General features: G+C 46.1%; 1 protein-coding gene across 4 annotated transcripts in view; it reads right to left on the bottom strand.

Annotated features, from left to right (window-relative positions):
* LOC138580073 (zinc finger protein 282-like) overlaps positions 1-25,374 on the bottom strand; it is a 209,992-nt gene that overhangs the window by 24,579 nt on the left and 160,039 nt on the right. For 3 of the 4 annotated variants that reach the window (XR_011304169.1, XM_069650325.1, XM_069650327.1), the window contains 2 exons: positions 24,664-24,765; positions 18,489-18,563 (listed from right to left, as the gene is read on the bottom strand). Coding sequence is in view for 3 of the 4 variants with exons in the window: in XM_069650325.1 (XP_069506426.1) it covers positions 18,489-18,563; positions 24,664-24,765 (177 nt within the window). In the remaining variant the exon portion in view is untranslated. The remainder of the gene's footprint in view (positions 1-18,488; positions 18,564-24,663; positions 24,766-25,374) is intronic. The other variant, XM_069650326.1, reaches the window with a different exon arrangement.

Genomic DNA, 25,374 nt, shown 5'->3' with positions numbered 1-25,374 from the left:
TCACTGTCCTCCTCTAGGTCATACTGCCTCCATCCAATGACAGCCCTCTTCAGATTTGGTAAGCACATAAAGCGGCAGTATGACCAAAAAGAGCCGCAGAGGGGCCAGAGAGAGGGTTTGCATTGTGAATCCATGCCAGACCCATGCTGGAGAACAATAGTTACAGGTAAGTAAACTTGCTCCAGCATGGGGTCTGGCATGGATTCACATGCTCATGAATAACTACCATAGCAGTACAACATTACACAAATACGGGAGGTGGCAAGACTCAACAGAAGCAATTACTTAAGCCTGGAACAGACTCACCTCAAGCAAACAGGTTGCGTAACACTGCTTGGCTGACTCTGAACTCCTGCCTGGAATCACTGTCAACACAGTAGAATTTAGTGAAGGTGTGCGTGGACCACCATGTAGCAGCCCTGCAGATGTCGAGCAGGGGCACACCAGCTAGGAACATTGTCGTAGCAGCGATCGCTCTGGTGGGGGGGTTAATAGAGGAGAGGGGATCTCGGAGGGGGGGGGAGGGGGGGGGGCAGCGGTTGGTTAGCCAACCGATTACAGTGCATGATGCAGCCAGAGATTCATCTTGAGATGGAAGACTTGGACAAGGCCTTCCCATGGTTCACAGGACCAAAGTTCACAAACAGTTGTGAAGTCTACCGAAACCTCTTCATGCGTGTCACATAGAGCTTCAGGGCACAAGCAAAGTGTACCAAGTGCAAGGCCCTTTCTGCCAAAAACGAAGGTTTCTGGGGGAAAACCTGGTAGAAACAAAGGCTTGTTGAGGTGGAATTTGGACAGAACCTTCGGCAGGAAGGAGGTGTGCATACACAGCACCACCCTCCATTCATGGAAAGTTTGGTATGTCTGCTTGCGGGATAGGGACTGGCTCTTACCTACCCTTCTGGCAGAGGTGAAGGCCACCAGGAAAGGAGTTTTCCTCAAGAGAAACTTGAGCAGGCCTGATGCAGAGGCTCAGTTGGGCCCCCCACCCCCATGAGCCTCATATGAACCACGTCAAGTTCCCATGCGGGAGCAGGAGCCTTCACCAGCGGGAAAGATCAGAAAAGCCCTCTGAGAAAGAGTCGGTAGGCCCAAAGAAGATCTTCCTGGTGACCTGGTGATAGCTGCCAGATGTACCTTGATAGAGGCATGCGCCAGCCCCGCCTTGGCCAAGGATAGCAAATACGGCAAGATCTGTGGGGCCGTGACTCTCAAAGGGGTAATCTTCTGTGACCGGCACCACATAGAGAAACGCTTCCACTTATGACCGTAGCACTTCAAGTTCGACGATGTTAGGGAGAAGTCTCATTTCTGTGCTAATTCACTTCAAACTTAGAGACCCCCAGCTCTTGTTGCTGGACTTTACGACTTTTCAATTTCCTCACAGAGGGAGAGACCTTTTTCTCACCCTCACAGGTACTTCTGATCCAATTTGTTTCTTGGTTTTTGGAGTCTGACAAACTCCATAGGCATCTACCTTATGTATTGTGCCACAGCAACTTCAGTACAATGTCACACAGAAGTCCTTTGGATTTCTCATAAGGTTTAAATACCTTCTCTTGGGTGATCTACTGTTCCCATTCCCAAGAGAAAGTGAAATGGACTTCACTTTCTCCTATGTAGGTACAGCACACCCCATTTTATGTGGAGTGCTGGGGGATTCCTTAGTAGCCCCTTTTCATACTTGCTCATGTAACATTTTTTCATGTTACCCTCACTACTTTTAATGGCTGGTGGCAGTGGTTTCATTTTTCTACCACAGGCTGAATGCTCAACTGCAGTACAGCACTCATGGGTGATGATTGTGTCAAAATGGCCTGATCTTTTTTGCCATTTCTTGTTACGATAGGTTACTTAGAACGCCCTTAATACCCAGAGGTTTCTAAGTGCGTTAGTGAGTCTTTTCTTGGGTTTTACTCTGCGCACCATACATGGTTTAACACCGCTTTTCGTTTTGCCTTTGGCGGGCTTCAGTAGTGAAACCTGCCTCCGGCTCCAGTGTGTCTGGCAGGGCAGGAAGTGAGGGAGGTGCCCCAAACTCCCGCTCCTTAGTCTCCTTGGTTACCTGAATGCACCCAGTGCCGATTGGCTGGCTGGCTGACTGTCCTTGCAGGACATCAACCTAGCTGTGTGAGTGACAGCTGGGCTGTTCATGAATGGGAGAAACCTGCATAAAAGCAGAGGCTCCTTGGACTGAAGACAGAGTTGACTACTGGACGAAACATCCGAAGAAATCGTGAAGAGAAGCTTGCTGCATCCTCCAAGACGGTTGAGCTGCCTGGTGAAGCCCTGCTGCTGTGCTGAAGCTCCAATTCCGAATCGACTAGAGAAGCCCGGAACTGACAACTTTTTCCCTTGGGTTAGTGGGACCAACTAAACTAACCCAAAGACCAAATTTGCTGGAGGACCTTCCCTAACTGGCTGTATTTCGTTGCTGCTGCTGGACCCGAGTGCCGGGGGGGTTCTAGAAAGCTGCGGTCGAGTATCATCTTTAAAGCAGACTGAAGCTCCAGAAAGATCCCGAGGACCCTCCCAAAGCAGGACAACCCAAGCTCTTCAAGTGTCCAAGATCCGTCGTGGTGCTATTTGCCGGTAGCTGAAACCGTGAAGTGCCGCTGATCTGAAAAGAGCCGGTAGCCGCCAGCCACCTTTTAACTGCTAGGCGTAGGCCTCTCCTACTACAGAGGACTCTCAAATCTAGCTGGATTAGTATAGTAATCATTTGGTCGCCTGGATCTCAAAGTTAGCAGTGTTGTAGACCTCTCCCACTATACAGGGCGCTCATATGTGACTGACAAATTCACATCTAGAAAGCATCATCGTGGAGAGGGACGGATCACTGGCTGATTATTGTGGAGCGATACTGTGATTAGGGGCTTGCGCCTCATGAGATGAGACAGTGATTGTCAGTTACGCTCATTAGGACAATTCTGTAGTTACAAGCTATATCCTTCCTAACACCACATAGTTGGCACACTGTAGTGAACCTCGTCCTGGGAGACGCACATTAAGGACAGCCACTGAAAACACCCAACGATATAACCCTACCAAACCTCCCTACCTTACTCAAAACGGCGACCGAGCAATCCAGCAATACCAGCTGACAAGACCCACTTATAGACAGAGCACTAACTTGTAGCAGACAATTCCCTACACCCAGTACTACACCACTAGACAGCTGGACCAATGCAAAGAATGAACTCGGCATCGACAAACAAAGACCAAAACAACTCTCTAGCTCAAAATGCTGTGCAAACGACCTGGACCGAGGGAAAGAAAAAGCAGACACACACACCTGAACACCACCGAAGACAACTGCAGAACACACTCCCACAGACAGGAATGACAACTGAACAAATGCTGAGAGAAACCCCTCTACACCTCGCAAACAACCAGTCACCAGAACAAACCGACCCAATGTGCGAATCAACAGCAGACAACCGAACAGAAGAACGGACAACGCTAGAAATAAAAACAAAATCGATGCAATAACACCTTACATTACCAAAACAAGAGGAACTTCCACTCGACACCCACAACCTTTTGAAGAAGAACCTGATGAAAAAAAAAACAAGACTGAACCTAGAACTTTGAAGACACAGACGCTTCTGTACCAACACCTCAACTAGAGATCGACCTGGAAGGAAACGTTAACACCAATCAGAAGACTATTGTTGTGATTACCTGTTCTGGAGATGTGGCCATGTGTATGTCTGAGTCTGGAATGTCAAGTATGTAGTGTTCCAAGTGGAATATTTTGATGCGAGTGCTGGTTCCTGAAGTGTCAGTTGGAAACTAAAGCTGGGTACAGGGGGGCCGGTGGATGTTTCTTTTCCCTAAGAACCTGTCTTTTATGTAATCTTAGGTACTAACCTGTATACCTCAAACCTACTAAAGCCACCCAAGTCAACCAAGGCTCCCGAGTGATTATTTAACCGTAAAGTTACTATTCAACAACTACCCCAACAAAGCCCAACCCAAACTACACCTTTAAACTCCACGGCAACCTAATAAATGCAAGATCCATGTCAAAACACTCGGAGATCTTTGACCCTCTCTATGACCATGGCATTGACATATTCATCACAGAAACATGGCTGGGAGAGAACTACAAAATCACACTCCAAAGCTGCCTCCCAACCAACTTCAAATGCCTTCAAGTAAACAGAAAAAAAAAGAAAAAGAAAAAAAAATCAAAAAGGAGGAGGCCTCGCAATAGCATTCAAAGTACACCTAAAAATAAAAACAGACTAACCGCTCAACATCAGCAACTGCGAAACCATGGTCATACACCTATCAGCAAAATCAAAAATCAACCTCACATTCATCCTGGTGTACAGACCACCGACATACGATGCAACCTTTGTCGATAACTTAATAAAAGCCATTACCAACATAGCCATCAAGCATGAACAGCTAATTATCCTGGGGGACTTCAACATCTGGTTTGAAGAAAGACACGCCAACTGCCAAAACTCACTGATTGACCAGCTGTTGTAGTTTCATGGTTGTAAGTTGGGGCAACACACTCGGCAGGACACACACTTGACGGAATCTTTGCCAAGGAAAAACTTATCACCACGGCACCACTGATACAAATACTGTGGTTCGACCATCTCACCATCCCATTCATGATCAGACTACCAACTCAATTATGCATCCAGCTGCCCAAACTCACAACCACCACAAAAAGAAACTGGAAAACCGTAAAAGCAAGCAACCTATTCGAATGACTGGAGATGACCACACCATCAACTACAGAACTAGAGCTGGCTGACCCAGACGGGAAAGCAGAGCTACTGCACAAATGGATTGCTGATACAATTGGAATCACCACCCCGGAAAAACCATTCAACCCCTCAAAAAAAAGAGCAATGGCAAAATGGTTCACCCCACTACTAAGCACCATGAAAAAGGACAAGAAGATGGAACTGGAATGGAGCAAAGACTACAACCTAGACAAGAAAATATTGTTCCAGAAACAAAACCGCACATACAAGAAGGAAATACAAAAGGCGAAAAGAAGGCATTATGATCACAGAATCACTAATGCCACCAACACACAAAAAGAAATGTTCTACATCATTAAAGAAATGAGAAACCCACCTGGCTGCAACAACACTCCAAACCCCTCAGAAAAACTTTGCAACTACTTGGCAGACCACTTCAGGAACAATATCAAAGACATCCAACAAATCAGACCAATCATAACACTCAACCGACCGGACCCAACAGAGAGCCACAGCACAAACTCCAAAACTTTCCTGAAATGTCAGCAGAGGCATTAGTCTTGTTTGTAAAACACAGCAAGAAAGCAGGATCACCCATGGGTCCCGGTCAGTGCTCCGCCCCCCCCACTCCACCCCCACAAACCCATCCCCCCCTCCCCAAACACCCCGGACATCTACAAATCAATCCTGGCACAAGGAATGCCATCACAATACTACAGAAACCTCAAACCTCTCACTGGCAACAGGAACTGTACCAAGAACCTTCAAATCAGCATCTATCAAACCGCTTTAAGAAAAAAACAAGTAGCGACGTAGAAGACCTCTCCAACTACAGACCGATTTCAAACATTCCCTACCCAGCAAAACTCCTTGAAACTTACGTCTAGAAATTAACCCACGAACATGTAGAGACACACCGCCTGCTAGATCAAGCACAAGTCGGTTTCAGACCCGCAAGAGGAAATGAAACAGCACTCCCATCTATCTGGGATGACCTACAAACTCTGACTCCAACACAACCTCAGCACTGATTCTGCTCGACCTCTCTGCAGCCTTCAACACAGTTAGCCATGACAACCTAACCAAAAGACTAGAAGGCATAGGCATAACGGACATGGCACTACTCTGGATTAAATAATTCCTAGAACACAGAACAGAAACAGTATGGATTAAACCCTTCAAATCCACCCCACGAGTTGACTGTGGAGTACCGCAAGGGTCCTCAATCACCACTCTACTTCAACATCTACCAGACCCCAGTAATCAGAATCTTCAAAAAGAAATACAAAATGAAATGCTATAACTACGCAGATGACACCCAAATCATCTACAAAATCAAAGACACCCAAGCCGATCACTCAACCCTAATCGAGTGTCTAAAAGAAGTCTTCAACTGGATGAACGCCAACAACTTGAAAATCAACCCAGGAAAAACAGAAATCATGATTATATTCCAAAACCAAGAGACCACCACCTACATTCCATGGCCAACAGAAATGGGAACCGCACCAACACCATTTAAGGTAGTAAAAAATCTGGGAGTCCTGATGGACAACACCCAACCTTAGAACCACAAATAAATGCAAGAATTCAGAAATGCTTCTTCCTCCTTCACACAGCAAGAAGAATCTTACCCTTCCTATCCTTCACCCACAAAACACTCACAATCTTAGTCCTCATCATGTCAAGAATCGACTGTGCAAACAGCCTCTCTCTTGGGATGCCAGAGTACCTCCTGAAGAAACTACAACAGATACAAAATACAGCAGCCAGTCTCCTCCTCAAACTATCCAGAGGAGACCACCATCACTCCAGCAGTAAAAACACTGTACTGGCACCCAGTCGAATATCGCATCACCTTGAAAACAATGTACATAACACACATGGCAATCAGCAGAAAGGGAGCTCAATTCCTACAAAAGAAAAATAATCTACAAGCCAACGAGACTCCTCAGATCAAGCAACGAAATCCGCCTGGAACAAAAACCATAACTTAAGAAATAACTTAGGGGCTCCTTCTCCCACCTAGCAGCAAAAACCTGGAACATCCCGAAAGAACTAAGAAACACTAAAGACCAACTACAACTCAAAACGACTAAAAACCTGGCTCTTCAACATCAAAGATTCAAATTTATTAAGCTAAACAATCAAACAGGAAAAACACATATCAGGATGACATAATTTCGGATGACACAATCTAGAACCGACTAAAGGAAACTCCTACTACAATACGAGACACTATGCCAGGCCAAATAGGGGACAAGCGACGCCTACGAACACAAAAATCAGCATCCCTAGCCAACTCCAGCCAACAACATCACCCGCTCCATAACTGCCACCAGATATACTTGAATAGAGTTGTGTGAATTTTAGCACTTGGCACACCTGAACTAAGTTGTGGACATTGGCATGGGCCTAGACTGGATGGAGTTGTGAATGATGGCACCTGGAGAGAATACGAAAGTTTAACGCCTCGCTTCCAGACAGCAATGCCAAATAACCAATCCACTAACAATTTCACCCTCTGCAAACACCTCTCAAACTCGAACCAAACAACCCTACAACACAAAAATCCGCACAAACTTCACTACACTGCAACAAAACAAACCACACAGACTTGCACAACAGCACACTACTACCGACCGGAAACACCCCAAGCCCAGCCAACGGAGTTACCAGGCTGAGGCCGCCAACAGCACATCACTGCTCTCTTGCATTATCCAGCTTATTAACCACCCCACACCCCGGTTCCCTTTTTCATAGCCGCCAGGGAGGTGAGGGGGGGGGGGGATCACTCCGCTGGTGGAAGTGCACGGTACAAATATCCTTTAACATTATATACGGCACTATCATGTGCACCGCTTCTGCTTTCTTCACCCATAACAGCTTTACGCTAGTCTCTAAAGTATCCTCTTCACCATTCACTACTGTATACCTATTCACCCCATAGCAGGAACGGAACTTCCCTTAGTCCATTGTCCTTATACCATGTCCCTGTTACGTAGAATTCTCACCCACATGCTAAATTCCCCTCTACCTTAGAGCCCTCCAGCTCTTTTGCTATATTTTGGGACTTTGAACTTTTCAATGTGTTTTACTTTTGTGTTCTTTGGATATGGAGTTTTAAAACAACTCCATAGGCATCATCTTTTTCTTGTGTGTCACAGCACCTTCGGTGTAGTGGCACAGTGAGGTCTTTCAGACTTCACAAAGGTTTAACTACCTTCTCTGGGATAGGTAACCCCTCCAGCACTCAATAGGAAGATAGTGTGTGCTGGTCTAGGAGTTTAAAAAAAAAGACTAGTAAAGTCAATTTCACTTTACATTCTTTGGGAAACAGTTTATCCCAGAGAAGGTAGTTAAACCTTTGGGAAGTCTAAAAAGACATCCCTGTGTCACTGCACTGAGGGTGCTGAGTAACACACATGAAAAGATGATGCCTATCGAGTTATCTTAAGACTCCATAATCATGGAACACAAGAGTAAAACGCACATCAAAATACAGGAAAGCGTGGGGGGAAAAAGGTTCACACGCTTTCCAGGCAATATTCCCTCTAATTATTTTTCTCTATGTGCGGAACTGGTTGGCTATTGTGCACACATTTTCCAACTGACTAAAGAGTTAAACCGCTTTGTGAGCTCCTGTTGCAGAAGAGAGTTTGGAATGGAATTTCCTCTTCCCAGCCACTGCGATTCTTTAAAAATCTTACTTTTTCCAAACACATCGGCTAAAATAAAATGTCATATGTGATTATATATGAAACACCAGTCCAAGACTTCAATATCTGCCACAGTACCTTGCAAACATACTTCTGCGCAGAGAAAAATGTCAGCCTCATTACGAGTTTGGCAGTAAGTGGTAAAGTTGGCGATAACTCCATTACTGCCACCTTTACCACTATGCCAAATTACGATTTCGGGCCTGGAGTGGTGGATTTGCCTCCAGGAAAATCCTGGAGGTAAATCCTCCAACTCAACGCTGAAATAGTCGGAATTTCTGCTGTGGTATGGACTCAATATGAATGGGGAATTACACCGCCACTACCAGTTGTAATCCGGCGGAAATTCCTCCGGACCAAGTGGCAATAACCGTAATTCGTTTGGGTGGTATTCTGGCGGATTTACACCGGGATACCGCCCCAAGACGTAATGAGGCCCTATATGTTTTATGCCAAATAAAATAGAAAATCACTCATTACAAAACACATATCTCTCGTCATAACTGATCTGGCTGTCAAGAAACTCAGACAATACATTTGCTGATGGATTAATGGCAATTAAAAGCAATGTGACAAAAACATGATGAAAGGAGTTCAAGTGCCACTTCAATGAAGTAATTCAAGGGCCAGGAGAACATGCTTCTAATAATGTGTGTAAGGACGATAATTGCATCAGAATAACTGCACCTTAGACTATGATGATCAAAAATTCCCGTGCCTCTGCTTACTAGCCACATTACGTTCTCTTGTGGGTAGTGATAACATCAGCCTTAGAGCTAAGAGACATATGCACCATGCATTTTTACTCCCTAAAAAATGTACCTAACAAAAATGAGAAAAACAATGAACATACCATTGCTTCAACCCGCAGAGCTCCACTGATATTTTTTTGAATTAGTGAGCAGTAGAGCAGTGGCATAGGAAGGAAGGAACTCCAATAATATTAATGCCCGATCTCAAAAGTAATCTTATGGGGAAAGAATATCTTTAAATAAGCAGAAAGTATCCCTATTGGCAAAGCTAATTACTTTACTCCCTGAAAAATCATTTGACTCCAAGTAGGGAGCAAACTCTGATTAGAGCCCTGCTTGTACCCCTGACATAGGGAGTGAAATGACAGGGCACATAATACAGTGTATAATTGTGCCAACCCTTCCACACCACAGCCTAGATAAAATTAAACAAGAGCCTTACTGAGGTTTAACAACTGATTGAGTGCCTTCTTCTGCAACTATTTTCTTTGTGATCAATTAAATAAGATGCGAGAGACTGCACACACAGAACACGTGGTTATATTGAAAATCCCTCAGCAGTTGAGCATAGAAAGAACAAAAAGGTGCTGTTGTCTAGATGGGTACTAGAATTTGCTATAACAAACACACAACACATTTCCTACTGCCGAATCATCCGACTTGGTCTTTGAAATTTGCTGCTTTGTTCATCACCAGCAAGGAGTTATGCTTTAACTCATACCCTTCCCCGGCCCCTGTGCTTGCCTCCAATACTAGTTGATAGAGCACTGTAAAAAGTGAAGTAGTGTAGCAGTAAACACTCACTGGGATATTTTCAGACCCGCAATACTTTGCAAGCAAGCTATCTTTAAATGCGTCGACATATAATGTACATTTTAAGAATGCCATGACTCTGCAAGTAAACAATTCTTTGGCAGTGCATGCAAGATTGTTTGCAACATACCCCACCCTTATATCATTGTGTAGGATTGCACAAGTGCTCAGTGAAACTGTTTTTGTATAGAAGCGAGTTACCATCTAATGTGTGAAGGTCTATGCCCAAAGGAACTCTGAACGCTAGTAAACGATGCAGATTGTGTGAAAAGCACTGTCTGAATATCCGGTGCCCTGATACTATGGACAAGTAATGTTATCCCTTGTAGGCTATGTAAAAGATATTGCAATGGCGCTATCTACTTATAGGGTAATGTTAGTAATGCTAATGTAGTCACGCGGAGCATCACATTTGTCTTTTCAAAATCTTTAGAGGGTACATTAATATTTGAGTTTTGTAATCTGTTACCGTACATGACATATGTACAAAGAAGAGGAAGTATGGGATTTGGTTACACATCCAAGTAGCTTGCCTACTTACAGTCAGTATCCGATATTTGGGCTGGTTGTGCAATTACATAGTGTGGGTGATGCTTTTGGTAAGGCACAATGAGTGACTGAAATTCTGGCGCGTGAACGTTATTCATGTTACAACAAACATAAAACAAGTTGATGTAGGTACACGTCTGCTAAGCTTTCACAGAGCCAAGAGAGGAAGAGTCAAGGTTGTCCGGTAGTAGCTTAATGTGTTCTGGGGCAGAAGTTAGAGTCATAAGGTAAAAGTGTGGTAGAGTCAGGTTTAGGAGTCATGGGTGGGGAGGGAACATTTTTAATGTGTGCAGGCAGATCTTGGTTAGATTCTTCGGTTCATTTTAGTGTAATGCAAATTAGCAGAATAGCAAGACTAGTTGCTTATTTTAAGAGAAAGACAATTTAAGGTAATTGTTGTGGCTTGCGCGTTACTAAATCTTTGTGAATAGGTGAGAATAGTCTGTGTGTGCTGCTAAAAATCTTATAAGCAGCACCCAGAAGGAAGCAGGGCAAGCGCACAGCTTAGAGGGAACATTGTTTCCAGGTAAAAAAATAAAGTCCTCAAAATCCAGCAGAGTTGCTGGGGGTCTGTAAGGTGGAGGGAATTAGCACATTTGTAACGCGCTCCAGACCCAAGGGTATCAGGGTGCGACAGTTACAGGGAGGTTTACAGCTAAGTTACATAGATAAATAAATTAGCATTACGGGCACATACAAGCACAGCATAGTCTCAGATAACAGTGGTCATTGAGATTATGCATCAAGTTACTGTCCACGAGGTGTTTGAATCTAGCAGAAAACATGGCTTGAGTTAGATATCAGAAGATTGGAGCCAGTTGATGCATTTAGATCTGAAGTTCTGATATGGATGATCTTCTCGGATAGCAGGAGGCAGGGAGTTCCAAAGCTGGGCTGCTTTAGTGGGGAAGCTGTTACCGCCTACCTTAGAGAGTTTGAATCTGGGGACAAGGAGGGAGTTGCAGTGGGCTAATCTGGAAGGTCTAGTGGATGTCCTTTTGTTGAACCCCTCGGCCAAATAGCTAGGGGCAGCGTTGTTAAGTGATTTGTGACTAAGGGACAATTTTCAGTTTGATTTTCCCATTGGTCAAGAGCCAGTTTTGCCGCCTCATCTCAGAGACATGATCTCTTTTGGCCATACCAAGGGCCACTCTCAGGGCGTTGTTTTGGGGTGTTTGGATCTTCTTGACTAAGGCCTTGTTTGAGCCTATATAAAGGGTGTTACAGTAATTGAGCCTAGAAAGGATGAGGGCTCTGGCCAGGATGATGCAGCTGTTTGAGAGGAAGGGTTTACCGGTTCTGATGCGTTCACAAGTGTAGCGAGTAGTGGAAGCCAGCATGTTAACTTGTTTGGTGAAGGAGAGGGTTGAGTCGAGATAGAAGCCAAGGGTTTTCACCTCGCTGGCCAATTTGATGAGGTTGCCATCAATTATAAAGGCGGTGTATTCAGTCCCAAGTTTTTTTTTTAAGGTTGGTGGAGGTACCTAGAATGAGGAGTTCTGTTTTGTCATCATTCGGGCATAGACCACGATTGGCCATCCATGCCTGGATGACGATATACACCCTATTCACCAAGGCCAAATCCTTACCATAATCCCCAGAAAGTGGGAGAAGACTTTGGGTAATATCGGCATAATTAGTGTAGGCGATACCGAGATTGTCCAAATCATCGAAAAGGGGCTTGGTGAATATATTGTATAACGTGGGAGAGACACGATCCCTGGGGAACGCCACATGCGATAGGGATGCGGTCTGCAGCTGCTGAAGGCAAGAATACCTGCATGATGGTTTCACTGAGGAAAGACTCAATCCAGGTTATGGCCTCCCTGGAGAAGTGAGCAGCTGAGTCTAGGTGGCTGCATAGGACTCTGCTCAACAGGTGACTGCAGCCGAGAGATCAAGGAGGAGGAGGAAGAGGGAGGGGGGGAAGGAGGAGGGCTGTTTTCCCATCTCTTAATTCATCAACTTGGGTCTTTAAGTCAATGAGAACTGTCTGTGCCGTGTTGTGAGTGAAAACCAGATTGACTGCTTCCAGGAGGTGGTGTAATTCCAAGTATTTCTCGATTTGTGTGTAGGCGACCTTGAGGATTTTTAGTAGATAGGATACGGTCGTTATAGGCCGGTAATTAGTGTGAATTAATGGGTCAAGTGTTTGTTTTTTTAGGAAGGGAAGCACCCATGATTCTTTTAGGTTGGCGGAGATGGTGCCGGAGGCAAATGAAGCATTAATGACTATAGAGACATCTCTTGCTGTGTCCTTGATAAGTTGGGCTGGGCAAGGGTCACCTTGGCAGTTGGATTGTTTGATCGAAAGTATAACCTTTCGACCTCAAGGACGGAGATTTAGAAAATTTGAAGCGAGTGGGAGGTGAGCTGGGAGTGGTTGGTGTCTTATCCTTGGACTGTGTAGTAGTTGGATGGGGAGTGTGCGGTGGCGGAGGGTTAGTTCAAGGAGGCTTTTTTCAGGGCTGGAGCGTAGTAATTTTGTTGGAGAGCGCATGTTGAATGTCAGTGCACCGGTTTGTCTTTGGTGCATATGTCTGGTGTGGAAATACGGGATTCTATCTCTGAGGATAGTGAATAGCTCCTTCATGCTGGTATTGGCTTGGGAGATCCTGGTGTTGTACAATTCTTTTTTTGCCAGGCAGATTTCTTTTTTGTAGAGGGTGGAGATCTTGGAAGTTTGGTGTTGAATTCCGATGGGTGTAGTCGCCAAGCTGCCTCAAGTTTTTTTTTTGGTCTTAGATCTTTGAGGTATGGGTGAACCAATTGTTCAAGTGAGTTTTGGGTTTGCTGGGTGTAAGTTTGAGCGGAGCAATTATGTCCAACGTTGTCGTCATGATTTTATTGTATTCATCAACCAGCGTGCCTGGGTCAGTGTTATCTGGAAGGGAGTTGAGCGCGGGGAAGATGGCTGTGATGTTCTTTTTGCTTCTGGTTAGGGTGGGTGGGGCATTGGGGATAGTGAGGGGGAGCGGTCTGGTGGTGGAGAGGTCAAAGGACACAATGGAGTGATCTGTCCAGGTCAACAGGGAGATGGAGGTGACGTTAGCATGACAATTTTAGTCCGTTACCTATTCTAGTATTCTTCCTTTAATGTGAGTGGGTGCGGAGACTTGTTGGCATAGGCCAAGTTCAATCAAGATGGTGGCAATGTTCAGGGCAGGTTTATCAAGAGGATCATTGAGACCCAAGTTGAAGTCTCCAAGGAGTAGGACTTGAGATGAGTTTTTGAGGTTATTGGAGAGTAAGGAGGAGAGGTCTTCCTCGAATGAACCAATGGGTCCAGGTGGTCGATAGCCCAGGTGTAGGGTTAAAGTTTGTGACTTGGCCAGAGGTAGTTTGAGAGTGCTTCACATGATTGGACAGTTTGAGAAGGGGCAAGTCTCATGGCGAGGCTGACTTTAAAAATGATGGCGATGCCACCTCCTCGGGACTCCTGTCTATCTTTACGGAGAATACTGTAGCCATCAGGCACAGCTAACATGAGTATGGGTCCTGCTGCAGCATGCAGCCATGTCCGTTAAGACGAGAACGTCGAGGTTATCAGCTAAGATCAGATCTGCAATTTCTGTGGCTTGTGCTATCAAAGACCTAGTGTTTAGAAGAGCCCCCTTGAGGGTTGGTATATGGGCGTCTTTGCTTGCAGTCTGGTATATGGGGTCAGAAGGCTTAGGATGACGAGCTGCGCACTGCTTAGCGGTGGGCTTGCTGACTGGGCAGTTGTGGGTTTTGGGCTTGGAAGTGTTGGCTTGATGAGTGGTGGCTAATCACGTTGAGACTGGATGAGAGTCTGGCTGAGGGTTCAAATAGCTTGGCCAGTCTTGATCTAAGTCTGGCGTTCCTAGTGGTTGTATTGCAGGTATAGGAGGTTTCTTGGCTCCGTCTAGAGATGCTGGATTTGTGTCTGGTGGCAGATGTAGTCAGTGTGTGGCAGGTCGGGCTCAAAGGGGCACAATGTGATAGTGAGGATGGCTACCGTACCTAGGGCGGTAAGGCAGGCATACTAGGATGATAATTTGGGTCGCAGAGGGCCATGTATCACAGGGCTTGGTAAACTGTGGAAAGGGCTAGTTCAAATATCACACAAGGCTCGGTAACACAGTGGAGGTAGGCCAATTCAAATATCACAGTGGAAAAAGTAATACAGAGTAATAAGCCAGTTCAGATATCACACAAGGCCAGGTAACAATGATTATTGATCTAGGTGATGATGGCACAGAAGTTAGGCTGGACAGGTTGCGCAGTCGCCATGTGCTGGAGTAATCTGCTTCTAGATATTGTTGAAGAGGCAGGTTGTATGTATTATTGCAAGCGTGAGAGATAGCGAGACTGTGCGATAACCAACAGGCATAAAATGGTGGTTTGGATTTATGGATGGGGAATGTTACATTTATGAGAATTCTCCCTAACTACCAAGTATTTTTCTATTGGTTTGACCATGCATCTGTGTGTAGCTGCCGCCATGTAACATGGCTGGCACCATGCATTTGCCCATTGATTTGGACCATGCATCTGTATGTAGTTGACGCCGTGTAACATGTGGCTGGCCCCATGTATTTTCCCAGTAATCCTTAGTGTAATCTGTAGCCCTTAATGTAACTGCAACTGTAACCATATACTTACGTTAAAGCGCCTCGATACCCCAGGGTTATGGTGTGCTATAGAAATGTCAAAATAAAAAATATATATTTCTTAAAGTCCTAGTGAAAGGGGCCACTGTCCCGTCTCTCCAAACTTGATTTGCTGCTCTGCTTTAGTCACAAAATATGCCCCTATGAACTCAACCCATTTGCTCCCCGGGATCGGGTTGGTTAGGTTACTTCTGTTCTCCCCTTTAGCCTTTGCCAGCATTCGCCAGATGATCCTAGTGTTTGCACTAACAAGTGCTGCAAAAATCTGCTGCCAACGGCTATTTAGCTCAGAATACCTTCTCCTTTTCAACCAGCACTTATATACTCTTATTTCCTTATTCTGGCCTCCCGAGTTAGAGTGGACTGTTCACCTCCAACTTTCCTCCATGTTCACCGCATCTTTCTTTTGGTGTCCCATATTTCCATGTTAAAGATCTTACCCTCCTTTCCTTCCTGTATAATCACCTGCTTGGCCCTCACCACCCCAGTTTCCCAGCCATACTCCGAACTGGCCCACAGACCACCCCTCCCGACATGCCGATGCCTGTTCAAGATGCAGATTCATATACCTGGACGCCCTAGTTATGCTTTTAGGTGTTTCTCCCACGGTTTAACGCCACATCCCACTCTCCGCCCCCCCCCTCCTTACACCTTGCGGTCCCCGTTTGACTGCCATCAATAAGATCAGCATGTAATGATCGCTGAACTGGGTCTCTCGGGCTTCCAGTCCCTGGACTCTTTCGGAGCAAGCATTGGTGCCAAAAAAGAAGTCCAGTGTTGCTCGTTTCTTACCCATGGTCCAGGTGTTCTGACCCAGGATATCACCCAGGGTCAGACCACTGTTCATCCACACACTGCATTCTCTTAACATATCGAGCCATTGTCTCCTGTTTTTGTTTTCCCTGGGGTTCTTCATTTTACTAACTGGCTTAACACATCTGTATACCAGGCCGTCTTCTCTGTCTCTACACCAGTCATTTAAGTCTCCCCCAACAAAATGAGAGCAATATCACATTGAATGTGTCAGGTAGAGGTAGGGAACCATTTTCATCTAATAAGTACGTGTACCCGCTGGTATTCCAAAAAAGATTATAGAATCTACGTCCGCCCATGTGGGCAGTATTAGGTATGTAAATGTAGTTGCAATTAAGTTTCAGGGTGTGAACGAGTAGGACTCGACTAAGGGTGTCAATTAGCAGGATTATACCTTCAATTCCAAACTATTAAATCAGAACATCTAGTGTAGATTAGCAGAATAAATTTAGACCTCAAAAAGCACATTAGCAGTAGCAGAATAGCACAGTTCAATTATACGTTGCAGCGGAAGCTAGCAGAATTATACGCTTGGGTACAAAAGAATTAGAGTGATAATATTTTATTTCTATTGCGCTCGTACACAAGTGTTTCAGAGCACGACAAGGGAGGGGAACAGGGGAGAACAAAACAGTGGTCTTACTAGGCCCAGTGACATTGAGAATGCGCAAGTGTATGGTAGAGGGGGAGGGGAAAAGTACATGGAAGGGGGGAGAAATAAAAGTGTGAGGCAAAGGAGAAACAGATTAATAAATATAGGCAACAAACAGTAATGCAGCCAGCAATTTGCAAGTGCTAGGTTTAAGGCAGCAGACAGGTTAGGTCTGATAAGTGCAGCAAGAAAAGGGGGGCTATATGGGTACAGATACAGACCGCAGTGCAAGGGGTGGCCCGGAGGCAGTGCGGAAGGGTGGCAGGGTGAAAAGGTACCTTGGCCCGGAGGGCAGAGGGTGGCCAGGTGCACGGTGCCAAGAGAGCACAGATCAGCAGGGGAGAAGGGGAGCACAGGCAGAAGAAAAGAGGAAGGTCTTGAGGTGCTTCCGGAACCAGAGATGGTTCTCCTCAAGTTTTAGAGTGGCAGGGAGGCTGTTCCAGAGGGAGGCCCCAGCCAAAGAGATCTACCCGCAGCTTGTTTCTTTGAAAAACGACTGACCCTGAGGGAGTTGGAGGTAGAGGAGCGAAGAGCTCGAGAGGAGAGGTATTTGCGGAGGTATAGCTGGAGGTATTTTAGATCCAGGTCCCAGAGAGCCTTGTGGACAATGCAGAGGGTTTTGAATTTAATCATTGCATCCACTGGGAGCCAATGGAGAGATTTCAGAGCTGGAGAGATACGATCCCAGGCCTTGAGGCCAAGGACAAGTCTGTCCTGAATTAGTTGCAGAGGGCGGAGAGTAGAGGCAGGTAGATTTAGAAAGAGGCTGTTACAATAGTCCAACCTAGAAAGAACCAGCGCTTGGGATACCATGAGCTTCTGAGGGAAGGAGAGGAAAGGCAGAGTACTTCTGAGGAGGTGCAGTAGGAAGCTTGACTTTTTAGAGACCTCAGAGATGTGGGCAGAGAAGGAAAGGGAGTCAAAGATGACCTTGAGGTTCTTAGCCTCGCAGGTGGGGATAGGAGGGCCAAGGGAAGCCGGCCAGAGAGTGACAGGAAAGGATTGGGAAGGTATGCCGATTAGTAGGATTTACGTCTTGCTGGCATTCAGACAAAGATCATTGGCGGCACACCAATTTGGCAGTTAGGCAATCAGAGATGGGAGAGGAGGTGGCCGAGGGCAGCCTGAAAATGAGTTGAGTGTCATCAGCGTAGCACTAGAAATTGGAGCAGAAAATGGCAATGCAGAGGGTGAGAGTTGCCAGGTATTGGTTGAAAAGCCAGGGCGAGAGGTTAGACCCCCGATTGGGAGAGGGTGTAATCTGGTTACAGGGAGAGTGTGAACTTTATGAAGTGGCATCTGCTGGGAGAGTGGATATCATGCCCTGCAACTCCTGCAGTTAATAGGCGAGCCAGCGAATTGGAAAACAGCAGCAACCTTCTCCTGCTGCCCATGCAATGATGGGGATAGGTGGCAGAAGAGGATCCCGGAAGTCCTAAGATTTCAGGTCAGCAAAATCACCAGAATGTGAAGCGCGAGACACTCCTCCCCTCACCCCCCGCACCTCCTTGAAAGTGAAGAATCTTGTGCTCTTGAGTAACAAGGCTACTGAAAAGGAAGGGCATTTTCTGGAGGGACAGAACACTCACTGCACACACAGGAATAGCCAATGGCGACCCTTAAACTGCTGCAATAGAGATGACAAGAGATGTGTCATGACGGGAGTATCATGATCACTGCCCAGAGAGCGAAGTCATTAAGTAGCAGCGTACATGATCACTAAGCGGAACACAATGAAGGGGGTTGTGCCCATCAAGCTCCCGCCTAAGCCCATTGCTCATAATCCTCAGACCTATATCCAGCGCTCCACTGTTCACACCCACCTGTTCCTTTTATTGCCGGCTTCTCGTCAGGTTGTGCACCTTCTTCAGGGTTCAACGGTGTAAAGACTGAATCATCTGAAGCCAAATCAAATGAGTTATATGTACTTTAAGTGATCACCAGAAATCAACATTTACAATTTAAAAAAGGAGCCAGTTTACAATGTTAGTACAATTAAATTATTGATTTTGTAATAGCGGCAATAACGCAAAAAGTAAATGCCCTGTCCCCCACTTCTCAAACCTTTTACCCCCCCCCCCCCCCCGGTCACACAGCTGTTAGGAAAGGCTGGAGTGGTGTTAGGGAGATTTCTCAGAAATGGGCTAATTACCCTCTACCTTAGAGACCCCCAGCAATTTTGATGGATTTTAGGACTTTTAATTTTTAACCTGGAGAGAGTGAGACCCTTTTCTCCCCACTCTCTCATGTATTTTCTTTTAAATGTGATTTGTGTAAAGACTTGAGGGGGCGTCTGTACTCCTGCTCTCTATATGGCAGAGGAGAGGCACAGAGGACCCCAGCCAAGATTCTCTATTTGGTAACACATGGACGAGCAATCAAGACCTAGTTTCGCAGGAGGTGATGCAGGCTGGTTCTGAAGTATTGTGGGTGCTTGGGGACTACACTAAGGAATGTCCACACACTATTAGTGAGAAAACCGTCTTCATATAATTAAGGTTAACGATTCTATACACAATAACTCACGGTGCTCAATTAATCTACAATGGCAAATATATACACCGTTCTATGTGGTGCCACAATTACTATTAGATTTCATTAAAGTGCATCAACTTAAATGTCACACAAATCAAGTAATAAAGAGAACCAACAATAGACATAGGAGGAAAGTAGTTGGTTAGAACAATTGGCAGAATACTGGCCCGCTACCGCCAGACATAGTTTTGTATGAGGATCCTCCCACCTGGGCATAACACAAGCCCAGTCCATATATTGTTCACAAGAGTCTTATTTCCTTCTAAATAGTTCTACAACCCCAATGCAACTGGAATAGCAGAGTTCTTGAGCAGATTCCTATAGGGCAGGGACCACGGATCGTCGAGATCCCACGAAGAAAAAGGGTGAACACCGTTGTTGCTGCAGCATCTTCGGTTCTTGTGGTGCTTGTCGACGATCGGTTGAAAACGTCCTGCAAGCTGAGGCGTGCAGTGCACCTCGATGAGTGTTCGTTGCCACAAAGAGCCAATGAAGAACTTGGGCCCAGCAACGGTGCCGGCGAACGGGATGGGACCACAGGTGGCTTCAGTAGCTTTGTCAGCGTCTGAGGTCTTTGGGTGGCGGGAAACCCATCGGCGGATTCTCCTCAATCGTCTTGAATTTTTCCTCGGTAAGACGAAAGCTGTCGATGAAAATGAACAAGAGAGTCCTTGGATCATATCTTTGGCAAAGGGAGCACTGCGGCTCCGGACGGCACGGCTGTCTGCGACGGTGGACGGTTGTCCAGTGCTTCGCTTCGTTCTCCTCGGTGGTCAACTTCTCCGGTCGGCAGCCTTTGTAGGTCTGTCTACCAGGGAGCTTTGGCAAAGATCAGCTGGTGCACGATGGCCCCTCGTAGCTCATGAAGATGTCTCCTAGCCAGGTCCTCTCTTGGATCAGTTCCTTGAAGGCACAGCAGCTTTCAGATTAATGAAGGACAGCAGCCGCAGTTCTTCTTCCAGTGGGCTTCAAAGTTAAGCATCAGTTTCAACTTCAGCTTCTGAATGATTTCTAGCAGTAAGAGGCCCCAAGATAAACTGTTGATCTCCCATTCATTCTGCTGGGTCACACTCAGGCAACCAATCATTCAGAAGGGCATTCAGCAGTCAATTGGCTCACAGTCCATTCAGGCCATTCTCAAAACAGAATGTGGATTCAGACAGGCACTCTGCCATTCAGTACTCCACACTGCATTCATACCAGTTTCGGGCAGGGCTGTCTCAGTCATTGTGTCAAACACCAGAAACTAGACACCCACAACACTGAATGTACATTCGTCACACACTCCATTCACCCAGGTCCACCCCACAGGCATACCCACAACACAGTCATTGGGAAGGCTCCAGCCAGTCTGGCCTGAAATTCCCCACAAAACCATATATGGAACTTCCAACCAATAGCCAGTCAGGGGGTGGGTGGGGGGGGGGGGGGGGGTAGACAGAGTCAGGGCTTCCCGGGACTTCGGGAAAAGTAAGGCAACAGACGATAGAAAGCAAGAGGGCACAGAGGCCATCTTGTTTCCTATCAGGAATCCACTGATTCCAAATGACAGGGCCTGGGCATCCCAAAATGGAGGCTACTCAGAGCACCCGTCAATTCAGCACAGAGCTGCCACCAGCACAGGTGCCCAAAAACATACACTAGGAGTACAGGGTCGTACTCCCATCCATGGGTGCCATAAGGGTATCCCAAGGGTCTGGTCACCAAACCAAATACAGGAAAAGATGCACCGCCAGGAGTCCCACATGAACTCCTGCATGGAAAACAAGACAGAACACATGATAAAAAAGGACAAGGATTCAGAGGCCCTGTCCCTTCGATGTATTTCCAGCATCACAGTTTGAACTTTGTGTTTCTTTTGGTAGTGGAGTCTGGCAAACTCCATAGGCATCTTTGCATTGTGTCACACAGCATCCTGAGTCCAGTGGCACAGGGAAGTCTTCCAGATTTCCCAAATGTTTAAATACCTTCTCTTAGTTAAACTACTGTTTCCAAGAGCAGTGAAGTGAAATTGATTTTACTTACAATTTTAAACTTTCTAGACCCAGCACACACTATCTTACAATAGGTGCCAGAGGGTTTACTCAGTATCTAGCTTCTCATGTCAAATTTTTACGTTACCCTTTCCTTGATGAATGGCTGGTGGCAGTTTACTTTTAACTACCGTGGTGTGCTTTTACCACGAGCTGCGTTCGCAGCCAAGGTAAAGCACCCATAGGTGCCATTTTTATCAAAATGGCCCTGGTCTTTTTTCACCATTTCTTTGTAGAAAGGTCCTTCTTGAGATTTACTCTGAGCGCCAAACCAGGTTTGGTCCCTTTGTTCATTTGGTCTTTGGCGGTATTCAAGAGTAAAGCCCGCCTCTGGCTCCAGGGTGTCTGGCTGGGGCAGGAAGTGAGGGAAGTGCCCAAAACTCCCTGTGCTTAGTCTCCTAGGAGACAGGAATGCACTCTTAAGTGATTTGCCGGCTGGCTGTCCGGCGAGGACAGCCACCCTGCTGTGTGATTGACAGCTAGGCTGGAATGAATGGGAGAAACCTGCATAAAAAGGTGAGGCTTTTTGGCTTGGAAGGCAGAGTCGACCACTGGACGAAGGAATCCGAAGAACTTGGAAGAGATGCCTGCCGCAACTCCTGGACCGTTGGTTTGCCCGGTGAAGCCCTGCTGCTGAGCTGAAGCTCCGAATTTGCCTCGACTAGAGAAGCCCTGCAAGGATGACTTCTCCCCTTGAGTTGGTGGGACCAATCAACTCCAAATTAAGCCACCTGAACATCCTCTCGAAGCTGGTTGAATTGCCACTCCAGTTGCTGCTGGAAACTGTAGAGCCAGGGAGAGGACCACCAGTTCGTGTATGTTGCTTTTGAGTTAGCCAAGAGCTCCAGGGAGATCCTCCTGACGCCCAGGAAGCAGGACTGGCTGAGGCTGAGCCACCTCAATAGAGTGCTGGACCCCAGATGCAATGAAAGCCCATCTCAACAGCCAAGAGTCTGCGGTGGTGCGATTTGCTCAGACGCGAGGAGCTGAAACCACGAAGTGCCACTGAATAGAAGTTGGTCCTTTTCTGTCGCCGACCGTCCCGTTGCAATACAGCAGTCCTCTTGACGTCCTCCCTCTTGTCCCAACGACTGAGGCCCAGGAACCTAGGATCTGCACAGGAACAGAAGCCAGCTGGAACAGTTTTTCTTCTAACCAAAGGTACTGTAAAGTCTAAGATAACTCACCTCTTGTGTAACCTCATTTATTATCAGTGGAGACTTGTCTTGGTTGCTTCTGAGAGTTGCTTCTGTAGAGTTGCTATCAGCTTCTTTACCTCACAAGCGTAATCAGCTTGTGGCCCTACTTTGATTTCTTCTTTTCTACAAATACTTCTAAAACTTTGTGCAAGGCTTTCACCTACCTGCAAGAATTGCTTCAGCTCACCTAGACTTTTGCCCAATCGACTTTGGCCTGGCCTGGCTCCCTGAATGACTCTTCTTCCCTCTGACATTGTGTTTCGTCTTCCTTCCAGGAAGGGGTGAACTTACTTTGCAATGGGGGTTACCAAAAGTACTTACCCGCTTCAGAATATGTGAGATCTCTTGTTTTATTCCAATAACCTTTCTCTTTGACAAGCCCCTACCCCCAAAGTATTGCTCTGAATGCAACAGAGATATATTAATGCCCACAGTGTCCTAGCTATTGAAGTAATCTGAGGGTGTAGGAAGTGCCTGTGTGCCACCCCAAATGGGTACTTACTGATTTAGAGAAACTAAGTGTGTATTTTGGAGTGTATTTGTCTGTTATTATTATATTGCTCCCTTCTGAAGAAGGCTTACTCAAACTGACTGTTAAATAAATTAATAATTGTTTAAGCAAGAAACCTTGTAACAGTTTATTTGAATACTTGTCACTGTGAATCTTTGTAACTCCCCTACACCTCACACTGACCCCTCTTGAGATGAGCCTGGCTGCTCAACACGCTACCAAAACAGTAGTACAGACTTATACCAAAGGTTGGGTTCCTATTGTCAAGAGGTCAGGGTGGTTGTAGTGCACCCAAAGGGTACTACATACAATCTTGCCTAACTTGAAACATATTGGTGATGTTTATTCCACAATTGTGTGCCACATGCAATGCGGGTTATGCGCCTCTCTTCCTGTATACTCCCCATCAGGAAGGCAGCTCTTTGGCCACTTCCGTTTTCCCACTTTTATTTTAACCAATGGCGTATAATGGTTTTTCTTCCAACTCTCTCTCTTCTTTGGCCTAGCCAATGCTTAGTTAGGTCATTTACAACATTTGTTTCCCTCTCATTTTGGCAATTTGGCTCACAAACCACTTGGTTCTTAGTTGCCCTCTTTTGGCTTTGGCAATGTTGGTTCTTACACACTTGACCTGATATTGCCCTCCTTTTATTCTGGTAAAGTCTATGACCTGTACCTGTATAATGATCTTTCTTTCCACAGTTCTTAATCTGCCACTTTAGCTTCTTGGTAACAGTTTGGTATTCAAAAGCTTTGTTACTCTGCCACCTGAAGTTCTATATATCAGTTTGGTACTTCAAAGAATTAGATTGGGCCAACGGCAATCACGGAGCGTTCCAGGGTCACACACTTGTAGTAGCACACTTCTGTTCGCTCCGCTGCCTCCAGCTCTTCTGCCTGCTCGGCTACATGCCACCCGGCTAACTGCTTCCTTTTGCTTCCCGTAGGCCACAGAGGTTGGGAAAGGAGCACTCCTTGCTCCAGGGACACGCTGGTGCTCACCTGCCACTGTGGTCCACTTTATAGTGGGGAAAGCCTTCACAAACATGCTTCCGCTGCATAGAGAGGTTCATTGAAAGGAGAGACCCTCTCAGAAATGGCCTTCAATCCGCTAATGAGGCAGCTCCGGCGCCACTCAGTTTCCTTCAACTTCAATTGCAACAGAGTTACGGCATTCACTCCACCTTCCGCCACTGCTCTCTCTGTCCTGCACCGGAGGGGGTCCGTTATACCTCCCAGTCTCCCTCAGGTGTGAGTCATTAGGGCAATTAGACTGGCACTCGCAATTTTGAGCCTCTGCATACCTCTTCTTCACCCCTGTACTACGGGCATGGTGGGACTTGATGTCCTCAATGTTCAAATCCCCTTTTCCTTTCACAGTTTGAACTTAAAGGTAAGCCATTAAGAGGGTATGGTCTTTGGGGGACGTTAGTCAAGGAGTTTTTCCTACCGCCCTGACCTGCTCCCCTCCGACGCCCAGTCCATGTGATCCTCCCGCATAACACCTCCCCTAGAGTCAGGATCAGGAAGAGTCTGCCTTTCCCTGGCCACACGAGAAGGGTCCCAGGCCAGGTTTTCTGGGGTAATCATCTCGGATTCATCCCAGTGGCACATGATATATAAGGAAGATGGGAAGGAAAGGAACATGGACGTCTGCAGCGGCCAGGACTGTGCTCTTGCAAATCTTCAGATTCCAACCATTTGATCACGAATCACTCACCGGAGGGACTCTTGATGCCTTCTATCCCCATACCGTCCTGACGATCAAGGCAATCGGGCTCTTCCTTGCTTTTTAAGGGAAATGGAATCATCTCATGACCTGCTGAAACAAAAACATATGAAAATATTAAAGTATACATATGAGGATATTCAAAAGGGGAGGGGGCGACACTAGAGAGAACATAACTTGGAATGCCCTGATAAGTGCTCCGTTTGGCTCCCCTGCTGACAATCCTCCCTGAAACCTCAGAGTAGCAGGATACATAATTGAGTGGTAACATTAGAGGGGAAGCGTGTTAACTGAAAGCGGGAGAGATGAAGCTGGAGCAGGTCAGCTGCAGCAGAAAGGTGAACTCCTTACAGTATACAAGCCATGCATGGAGTCGTTTTTGGATTTGTTGGTTGGGTTAGGGAGGGATATGGGTAGGGGGTAGGGTAGTTCAGGAAATTCAGATGGCACAATTAACCTGAAACTGTACATCCGACTAAACAATTGCAACAAAAAAAAAAAAAAGGTTAAAAAAGAATATATGAATGTATACAATGTGTATTATTTAACAGGGTCATTCCTTGCAATTATATCCAAGCCTTAAACTAGTCGCCATTAAAGGAGGATAATCGGACAGTCCAGTCTGGAATATATTTAGTCTCCTTTTAACTATGATGGGGCCCAAGTGTTGCTTTGGTCTGGACTGATTTTATTTGCTGAGAG

Source organism: Ambystoma mexicanum, chromosome 3p (assembly GCF_040938575.1).
Source record: "Ambystoma mexicanum isolate Mex_15411 chromosome 3p, UKY_AmexF1_1, whole genome shotgun sequence".
Lineage (NCBI taxonomy): Eukaryota > Metazoa > Chordata > Amphibia > Caudata > Ambystomatidae > Ambystoma > Ambystoma mexicanum.
The sequence above is the reverse complement of the archived record's forward strand: the minus strand, read 5'-3'. Positions and strand labels throughout refer to the sequence as shown.